Source organism: Nematolebias whitei, chromosome 17, assembly GCF_014905685.2.
Source record: "Nematolebias whitei isolate Nwh7 chromosome 17, NemWhi1, whole genome shotgun sequence".
In the NCBI taxonomy this organism is placed as follows: domain Eukaryota; kingdom Metazoa; phylum Chordata; class Actinopteri; order Cyprinodontiformes; family Rivulidae; genus Nematolebias; species Nematolebias whitei.
This window is the reverse complement of record NC_056514.1, coordinates 20,642,306-20,653,188: the sequence shown is the minus strand read 5'-3', so window position 1 is coordinate 20,653,188 and position 10,883 is coordinate 20,642,306. Positions and strand designations below refer to the sequence as shown.

Here is a 10,883-nt window from a genome sequence, read left to right as displayed (position 1 = left end):
GATCCCCTCAACACCTTGGCTGCGCCTAGAAATTCTGTCCATAAAAGTTATGAACAGAATCGTGACAAAGGGCAACCTTGGTGGAGTCCAACTCTCACTGGGACCAAGCCCGACTTACTGCTGGCAATGTGGACCAGGCTCTGACACCGGTCATACAGGGACCTAACAGCCCCTATCAAAGGACCTGGTACCCCATACTCCCAGAGTTTCCCCCACAGGGCTCCCCGAGGGACGCGGTCGAACGCCTTCTCCAAGTCCACAAAGCACATGTAGACTGGTTGGGCAAACTCCCATGCACCCTCCAGGACCCTGCTGAGGGTGTAGAGCTGGTCCAGTGTTCCATGACCAGGACGAAAACCGCACTGCTTCTCCTGAATCTGAGGTTCGACTATCCGATGGACCCTCCTCTCCAGAACCCCCGAATAGACCGTACCAGGGAGGCTTAAGAGCGTGATTCCCCTGTAGTTGGAACACACTCTACGGTCCCCCTTTTTAAATAGTGGGACCACCACCCCAGTCTGCCAATCCAGGGGAACTGCCCCCGATGTCCATACAATATTGCAGAGTTGTGTAAGCCAACACAACCTTACAACATCCAGAGCCTTAAGGAACTCCGGGTGAATCTCATCCACCCCTGGGGCCCTGCCACCAAGGAGCTTTTTATCCACCTCGGTGACCTCAACACCAGAGATTGGAGGGCCCGACCCAGAGTCCCTAGGCTCCACTTCCTCAGTGGAAGACGTGCCGGTGGGATTGAAGAGGTCTTCAAAGTATTCTGCCCACCGACCCACCACATCTCTAGTTGAGGTCAGCAGCACACCACCCCTACTATAAACAGTGTTGGTGGCGTACTGCATACTGCCCCCCCCCCCCCCCCCCCCCCCGAATCACCTCAAAGCTGTACGGAAGTCATTCTCCATGGCCTGTCATTCTCCATGGCCTCTCCGAACTCCTCCCATGCCCGACTTTTTGCCTCAGCAACCACCCGAGCTGCATGCTGCTTGGACTGCCTGTAAGCATCAGCTGCTTCCGGGGTCCCACAGGCCAAAAAGGCCCGATAGGACTCCTTCTTCAGCCTGATAGTATCCCTTTCTGCCAGTGTCCACCACCGGGTTCGAGGGTTACCGCTGCGACAGGCACTGACAACCTTGCGGCCACAGCTCCGATAAGCTGCCTCGACAATAGAGGCTGTCCCTCGCCTCCCCCAGAATGTGTTTGAAGCTCTCCTGGAGGTGGGAGTTAAAGCTCCGTCCCAGAGACCCAGGACATGCTGGAGGGACTATGTTTCTCAGCTGGCCTGGGAACGCCTTGGGATTCCCCTGGAGGAGCTGGCCCAAGTGGCTGTGGAGAGGGAAGTCTGGGCCTCCCTTCTTAAGCTGCTACCACTGTGACCCGACCCCGGATAAGCGGAAGAAAATGGATGAATGGATGTTTTTCATTTTGTTCAGCAGTTAAGCTGCTCTTCATACATCTTCTGCGTTTACTTCTTCTAAACGTCTCCTCTCCTGCCCGCCCACCTTCTTGAGAAGCAGAAGGAAGGGAGTGCAGCTGAGGGGCTGGGTTTGTGTTCAAGGAGGGGGGCCGCGTGGGAGAAAGAGACAGCAAGAGGATTTCCAAGTATAAAACTATATCATTTTATATCGATATAGTCTCAACTTATATCGGAAAAAAACAAATGCTATTGATATTTTTAAAATATCGAGATATCACCCAGCTCTACTGGTAACTCTAAATTGTCCCTAGGTGTGAGTGAGAGAGTGAATGGTTGTTTGTTTGTCTCATTTGTCTCTGTGTCCCTGTGATGGACTGGAGACCTGTCCAGGTGTCCCCCGCCTCTCGCACAGTGATGGCTGGACATGGGCACCAGTGACTCCCATGACCTGAAAAGGAAGAAGCGAATAAAGATAAAGGATGGATGGTGTCCCTCCCCCTGCTTCAGCTCCTGCGCTCCCATCTGTTACTGATTGTCTCTTCCCCAGGTGTTTGTCATTATCTGTTGTTAGCGTGTGTATAAGTCTTTGTCTCTGTGTTCTTCTTTGTCTGGGCATTGTCTGTTTCTGTCTCCCTTCATGTCTTTCCCAAGATCATATGGGTTGTTGCTGACACATCAGCCCTTTTTCCAACAATTTTCAGTCAGGTCATCTGGACAGTTTCTTTTTTTGCTGAAACGTTTCACCTTCCATCCAGAAGGCTTCATCAGTCAAGGAAACACACAACACAAAACTGATTCTTCCCCCAACCAGCTTACTCCAAAGTGGAACAAACCAGTTTTGTTAGTGCTAAGATGGTGTCTTTGGCGCGCCCCCTCCTGTGGTGCCGGCCCTCTTCCTCGTCGACAGTCATGTCAAACTGGTTCAAAACCAAAAAAGTCCATGCTCAATAATCCAGGTATACAGGTATCCAGGTTTTTTTTTTTTTTTTGATCAGCCCTTTTTGTTTACTCTAATAAAAAAAAACTTAAATTTAATCCTGAGTTCTCTGAGTCCTACCTGCAAATGGGTTCTACCAAACAGCAGAAACTCGACAGTGTTGACACAACTTAAAGAACCATTTTTAAACCAGATCTTGGATGTTGATGATGTTTCACTGGAGCCCCAGACACGAAGATCTGCAGCAGACAGTGTACAGGAAGTGTTTTTATACACGCTTATCAGCATGACGACCTCAGCTCACAGACTCGGAGGTGACCTTGGAGTACCAGCTGCACATGCAGCTCCTCTCTGAGGAAAACAACTCTCTGAACTCACAAACATGGTTCAACATTAAATGAATGTTAACGGTGATAAACGTCCATAAACCTTTAGCTAAATTTCCCTGATGATGCACCTCTCAGGTCCTTTTTCCATGTTATTACTTTGAGATATTGTTCATCTGCTGGAAACCTGTCATTATCAGGTCTAAGGACTGAAGATAAATAAATAAACAAATAACTTTAAAAGGTCAGAAGGTCTTATGACATTTTGCAACACCTTGCTGGTTCTGCAGCATCATCTTCAAGGACTTGTTCTAACCTGCCTTCTTTCTCCATGTTCTGGTTTTTCTCTTTCCCAGAGAGAACTTCCAGCGTCTGCAGCAGGACCTGGCCCACATGATCCTGGCGTGTCTGGAACGCCGCCCTCGAAGGTCAGTGAGGAGGAAGAGGACGTACCGGAGTGGAGGGAAGGCGGACGATGAAGACCAGGAGTCGGAGAGCGAGAGCAGCCACCCTGAGTACCTGCACCTGGCCACCGTGGACAACACCCTCAGCACCTTCCTGTAGGGGACAGTGTGAGGTCCTGCAGGGCTCTGTGCAGAGACCAGCCACAGAAGAACAGGACCTTCTCATCGTTTCCAACCTTCAACCTCAAACACAGACTTTGAAATATGTATATTTATCGTCAGCTTGTTACTTTCTATTATTGTTAAAGTTTCTATTTGAAGACGATGATCTCCATTAACCTTTCTTTGTGCACGTTTGTGTAGCTTATGCACACGTTGTTAAATCACATTGTTTTTTTGTGAATGCTTATTAAACATTCACACTATTGGGATCCTGTTTATACAGTATTTTTCTTATAGTTACCATACTTCTTTCATACGTTTTTTGGCATCTTCATCGTTCAACAGTTTTTGTTCTACTTCAATAAGTCATTTGTCAAAACATTCAGCTCTTTCAGGATAATCCTGCTATGATCTTTGATATTTGTGCAACTTTAGCTCTTTGAAACATTTAGCCTTTTCTGACATTTTTTCCTTATAGAAAATGAATTGACATCTTTTTAAATGGTTTATGGTTGGCCAGTTTAATGGTCTGGACACCTTGTAACAGGTGTTTATGCTAACCGTTCAAAGTTATGTAATAAATGTTGAGCGACCGCAATCAAAAGAATAATGCGAGTCCTTGGCAACGTCGTTATCCCCTCACTCGAATAAACACTCAAAAATTGGGTCAGTTAAAATCAGAATTTTGTGACGTTAATTTTCAGTTTGAATAATGATAATAAGCTCCACAAGGATCCATTTTGGGTCCACTATTGTTTTTCATATACATTAATGATCTACCAAAAGCATCTAGTATTCTGACACCGATCTTATTTGCTGATGACACCAATCTTTTTGTTGCTGATGGTAACTTTTGACTCACTTATTGATAAGGCAAATTATGGGCTCATTCAATTTGCTCAGTGGTTTCAGTTAAATAGACTATCACTTAATGTTAAAAACATCTAATTTCATCTTATTTAAGAATAAGAATAAAAATTACAATCCAGAAAAAAAACAAAATTTATATTAATAACAATTTACTTTCTAATGTTTCGTCAAAGTTTTTAGGTGTCTATATTGATGAGAAACTTTGTTTTAAGAATCGCTGTGAATCAGTGTATAAGAAGATTTCAAAATCGTTTGGTATTATATAAAAGGTTAAACCATATTTAAAAACAAGTACTTTATTGACTTTGTACAGTAGTTTAATTTATCCCTATATTTCTTACTGTAATTTAATTTGGGTTAGTACCTATCCTTCTTACTTGCAGTCAATCCATAAAGTTCAAAAATGTTTTGTAAGAATTGTCACTAACTCTCCGTATTTAGCTCCATCCACACCTCTCTTAAAAAAATGAGAAATTCTTACAATCTGTGATGTGAATAAGTATCAAACAGGAATCCTGATGTATAAAGTTAAATGTATTCCATTTTCTTCACCTAAATATTTTCATAATTTCTTTGAGTTTAATTCTTATTATCATTCATACTCTACAAGAAGGAGGGATGATTTACACATCCCCTTCTGTAGAACCACTGTTGCTAAATGTTCATCCATGCATCAGGTGTTGTGCTGTGGAACAGTTTAAAACAATTAGGTGAATCATGTACAACAATATCTGTATTTAAAAGAAAGTTTAAACAAACTTTATAGATTTTCTAACACATTCTTTTTTCTTGTTTTTTTAATTTATCATTTTAATATCTTTTGACAATTTAAATTTATTTAATATAAACTATTATCTTTTGCTTTGGTATGCAATTGTGTGTGTTTAAAGTAAGATGTAGCTTATGTATAAAGCATTTGATTTTTTTCTTTATTTTTTAGAAGGGGGGGAGGGGGCGCTTGTAAGATCAAATAGGGTTTTTATGACCTCTCCTGCACATTTTTTTTTTACTTTTCTTTTATGTGTGTTGTTTTTTTGTGTGCAAACAAATAAACAAATTATGGCAAATTTGAATGAATAACCAAATAGTGTTATTTCAAAAGGATAAATAGTATAAAATAACTTGAAACTTTGAGAAGAGGTATATTCAATTGAGGAGTAAAGTTTAGAATTTAGGTAAACTTGATCTCAGATTCATGAACTTCAATTATGTCTAAGAAAACTCTAGTTGGCACTTGTTCTTCGCATCAGCTGTTTTATTCTACCACAAAAGTTATCCATCTCCTCTCATTACCACTATGGATGTGATACGAAAGCTGGAGGTCCATGGAGCTGTTTTTTTGTTGTTGTTGCTACTTTGTTTTTTTCAGCTGATTTCCTCATTTTTGTGCTCATTTGTACTTTTTTCGACCTAATTCAGCAAATGTGTTCTTTCTGCTTTCTTCTGCTAGTTGAGGCTTGTTCTTCCAGTTCAGCTACATTTAGCATGCTTTGAGTTAATTTCAGCTGTTTTTCAGCAAGTTCTTCTGCAATAAGCATTCACACTGTATTTTTGCAGGAAATGCAATTTCTCTCTTTATATTTCAGATCCTTAAAGGGAAATAAGAGCCATTTTAAACACACGTCCCAAACCAAACAAATCTTTATTCTTGTAGGCAATGGTGACAAATCATCTAGTTAAAAAAAATAACTTCTGGTTTTGTTGTAGTGTTTTGCTCAGATCCTGATCAAACTTATTACTATCTATAAAAATCAAAACAGTTTTTTAAAACTCGTGTTACAATTCGTGTGTCACATGGTTTTATGTTAAGTACATGAACAGGTGACAAAAACCACTGACAGTGAGAACTGTGTCACTTATATCAGTCGTATACAGCTTAGATTTTTTTGCACAAAATAATAAAAATACACAGCTGGGTTGAGCTTTCTGCATCAAATGTGATGTGAAAACACTAAAGTACAGCAGAAACAGATCATAGTGAATTAAAACATCTTATTACACAGAAAACAGCATGTTCCACAAACCTTATAACTATTTATAAATTGTTTATAATATCGCAGTAAAAAAAATACACACAAATAAAAAAAACTAAAGTTTTCAAGAAGAAATGTTCAACAAATAATTTAAAACAAAATGTACAAACAAAATCAAGTTTATACGATTTGTTCAAGACGGTTTGGATGTACGAGCACAAAGCACTTTCCCTCAGAGCTGCTCGCCGTCCACGTTTGTTCCAACACCTTCAAACGAACGCACAGGAAGTAAAAACAGCACGTGAGCAGGACGGCGACCCAAACAGCAGCTTACAAAATGTCATGTGTATGAAAACAGTGCGGCGTCGGTCGGTTTTGCGGCTCGAACTCAAGGCACTGAATGATCCAAGTTCAAACAGCAGCAGTAACAAAAACGAGTCATTCTGATAAATACACAAGTTCAGGAAGAGGAACTCAACATTTACTGAGTACTGTTTATAATCCTATAGTTTCTAATCAACACGGTCAACCAGTCCTACACACAGACGTGCTATAAGCTCTACTTTAATTCTCGATCGTCTCTGGTCGGGTTCATTTCCTGGACGTTACAGCTTGACGTTCCTCGAGAGGAGCCAAACAACAGGAGGAGATCCTCTGACAGACAACACGTCGTCTCAGAGGGAAAAGATCACACCGCTCTGTTGTGGTAAACCTCACACGGATGAATCCAGAAACTGGACTTTAAATGTTAACCTGTACACAGTAGTTTAATTACTTAAATTGAATAATTAAGATGAGGACATTCTCCTAAAGCTGGTGTGACACCATCATCTAGCTCAGGCGTGTCCAAACTTGATCATCCTGCAGCTACTTTTAAAATGACCAGGTCAAAGTGATCACGAGAACCTCTGGAAACATTACTGGTTTTTTATGTTTATTGGGAGAAATAAACAAAAAAACGAGCGGGTTTATATGAAAACGTTATAGTTGCTCTGTCAGTTGGGTTGCCAGATAAGAAATTTTGAACTATAGTACTGTGGCTTTAAAATGAAAGTATTTTGACCTAACCTAACAAGGTTCAGTCAGGTCATCTGGATAGGTTTTTTTTTTTTGCTGAGACGTTTTGTCCTTCATCCAAAGGACTTCTTCAATCTGAGGAGCCACCAAACAAACTGATTCCCACGAACAGTATACACCAAAGTGGAATAAAAACAGTTTGCTGGTGCTAAGATGGCCTCCGGGGTCTGCCCTCTCCACCCTCAACTCCACTGAGACGGTCACACCAACGTGGATTATTGAGCATGAACTTCGGTGTTTCTGAACCACTTCGGCAGGACTGCCTCAGAGGAGTTAACGGTAGAGATGCAACAGGGTCCAAGAAAATCAGACCCGGCCACAGCCCGTAGGCATCATTTCCGAACCCCATCCAATCCAACTAATTAATAGTTAATTACAGGTCCAATCCCCCCCCCCCCCCCCCCCCCCAAAAAAAAAAATCTGACATTTTTAATTATTATGGATTATGGACCAGCCTGGCCCTAATCCAGGTCGGGCTCCAGGTTAGAAATGACAGCTCTAGATTACGGGGGAGAGGGCGGGCCCCGGAGGACATATTAGCACCAGCAAAATGTTTTTTTTTTCACTACAGAGTATGCTGTTTGTGGGAATCAGCTTGTTTTGGTGGCTCCTCAGATTGAAGAAGTCCTTTGGATGAAGGACGAAATGTCTCAGCAAATAAAGCAACCGTCCAGATGACCTGACTGAACATTGCTGGATTTTATACCTGGATTATTGAACATAAACTTTAGTATTTTGACCTAAACTGTCATATGCGCTGGTTGAACATGTGCACAGAAAAGGAAGGGGTACATAAAATTTTTTTAATTTATCTGGTAACCCTGATTGCCGGCTCAGCTGCATTCATTGTGCAATAAATAAATAAATAAATACATTTGTATGCATTGTTTATGATTGTCTATTGTTGTCTGCTGTTGTCATCACTCTTTGTTAAAATCAGGTCTCTCTTGTAAATGAGTCCCCGAGGCTCACTGAGACTAAGCTGTGTAAATAAAGGTTGAATGAATGAATGCAGCCTCTGATCACAAGATCCCAGTTAGTTCAACTGGTAAAACACACTACGTCTCTTTGGACCCTGGATTTTATTAGTTTTGCTCCAACATGTTGAAAAAGGGTGAATAGAACAAAAACTCTCTTCTCTCTGCCATTTATTAAAACTGTTGTTAGTTCTGAACTGAAGTATGTTTTTATTTAGATAATATATTAGCTTAATGAAATGTGTGGATATATGCATTTCTTTTTTTTTTTTTTATTTAGTATGATATCGTGTTATATCGTGTGTTTTTTCCCTCCCAGGCTCTCATCCAGGTGGCAGCTTCTGTTTCTCCTCCCCCCGTTTTTTTTCCTTCTTCCTGCTCTGCTCTCTGTGTGTCTGAAGCGCCTGGGTCTCATCTCCCGAACATAAATTAAGAAGATTATGGATTTGGTATCGTGGGCGTTCAACTCTATTGATAAGATTTTTTCATCAAAGCAACAAGGTCCTGGAGAACCGGCGTGTCCAGCTGAGACTCACACTGTGGGGTACGTCATGGATTCGTGGGGAGTGTGGCAATCGATGTGCAATACAGTTTTGTCTCAGGAGGATGTTGAAGACGTTTACATATTTGGATTTATGATAGCAGGGACTCTGCTTTTTGGCATCGGCGGGGCTCTGTTTTATCGACTTTTGAAGAAGACAGCGGGAGCAGTTTTGGCCATGGAAAAGCTTCCGACAAGTGTGAAGTTCTGGTCCTTGCTGTGGGAACTTTAAATCGTTTGGTCTACGAGCTTAACCGTAAGGTGGAGGCGATTAAGAATCGCAGACCACCTGCGACTTCTGGGACTCGTCAGCGTGGTGGGTTCGACCTTGAAGGAGACTCATAGCATGGATCAGTGGAATGGAATCTTAGGCATTTTCGCAACCAGAACGCCCAGATGGACTCAAGGCTGAAGGAAATGCTATGAAATCAGTTTCTGCAGCTATTTAAGCCTCGAGGAAGCTCCACCTTATCTTATGTTTGTTTATATGGTTAAAAAAAAAAAACAGGAACTTTTCCATCAAATCAAAACTGCACTAAGACAGAAAAGTCTAGAAAAAAAAACACAAAACGTGCACAATTATTGGGTAAATTATTATTTTCCACACATATTTCTAACGAACACTTAAATTCACAACTGTCAAGTATATCCATTAATGCACTACTACTTATGCACTTTTCACTTGTCACTTATGAACAGGTTCAGTTTAGATTTATGACAATTTACAAATGTGCACTGTTCAAGTGTTGTCATCGTGTTAGAGAGAGTAAATGTCGTAAATAAATTTTACATTAAACATAATCCAAGTTGAAGTGTTTAATCATTTTTAGCCCCTTTATGGCATCTGCATTTGGCAGCAGGCTAAAGTGACAAATATGCAGAATGATGTAGTATTTTAATTCCACAGCAGACAAAGTTATGTAGTCTCTGTAAGTCGGTCTAGGGAAAAAAAATATCAGTAATGGTATCAGTTATTGGCCAAATAAGGTTTAACATATCGATATATCAGATATCGGCCAAAAATCCAATATTGTGCATCCCTAAAAAACACACCAAACAAAATTAAAACTTCCTTTTCTAAAAAATAAAAAAAGAAGTTACATAACCTGAAGTCACAGCAGAAAATCTGTGTTAAATATCCAGAGTAACGTGGATTGGGTCTATTTTAGCCATTTAATGTTAGAAAAATGTTTTTTTTGTGTGTGTAAATGATTTGCTGTACTTTACAGAATATATTTTATGTTGCTACGTAGGAAAGCTGACTTTTTGTGTACTTGCTCTGAAAAAAATCCCTGAAAAGACTCATCTAAGACAATAAAGAAAATAAAACTTGAATTGACTGAGCTGATCATGGAAAGCACGATTTGCCTGATAATTGTGCACGTTGTTGTCGTACCACCAGTCTGATGTCACTGGGACTTGTGTCTTAACGGAAAAATGTACGTAACCCTCCTGATCTGATGAAAAGCCTCAACTAAACAGCAGCAAAACATAATCAAAGTGGTTATCCATGAAAAACGACGTGCAGAAACAGTAGAATAAACAAGTCCACCCTGTGACCCTTCAACCACATTTAGCAGAAGTAAAAGTCTTCTAAACATCCTGATCCGTGTTTTATGACCGTTTGAACGACGCTGCCTCGGTTCTTCTATGTTTAAGAGCTTTTGTTTTTGCAGAATTCCATTAAGGTCCCACCACAGCATTTTAAATAAACTGAAATCTGAACCAGTAAAAACTTTGACTCTTTAGATCAGTTGTAGATCTGCTGCTGGTTTCTGCTCCTACAGATGATCAATTAATCAATAATCTGATTGGCTGCTATTTAACCTCTTCATTCCCAGGACAGAGATATGGGCGCACGTTGTTTGTCACACACTGCTTCTACATTTTTTCTGTATTTCACTCACAGTGAATTTGTCTGGCTTACCTGATTAGAAACCTTTTGAGGACCAAATGACATCATCTAGTTTTCTGATAAAACATTTGACTTTAAAGTGGACATCCTTCATCGTTTTGTTTTATTTTTCTTTAACGTTTCGGAGATTGTGTCTGAGCCGAAGGACTGCCTCCGTCACTGGGATGAACGAGGATGACAGAGAACTGACAGCTGCCACGTTAGGAAATGTCACGATCCAGATGTTGAACGACACATGTGCATCTCTTCACACCATCTGTCAAATCAGA

The 10,883-nt window shown here is 40.7% G+C and overlaps 1 protein-coding gene across 1 annotated transcript in view; it reads left to right on the top strand.

The window, feature by feature from the left end:
- gucy2cb (guanylate cyclase 2Cb) overlaps positions 1-3,296 on the top strand; it is a 57,042-nt gene extending 53,746 nt beyond the window's left edge. Inside the window, exon 27 of the mRNA XM_037691332.1 lies at positions 3,052-3,296. Coding sequence (XP_037547260.1) covers positions 3,052-3,259 — 208 coding nt within the window. The 3' untranslated portion in view covers positions 3,260-3,296. The remainder of the gene's footprint in view (positions 1-3,051) is intronic.
- Positions 3,297-10,883: the final 7,587 nt, after the last annotated feature.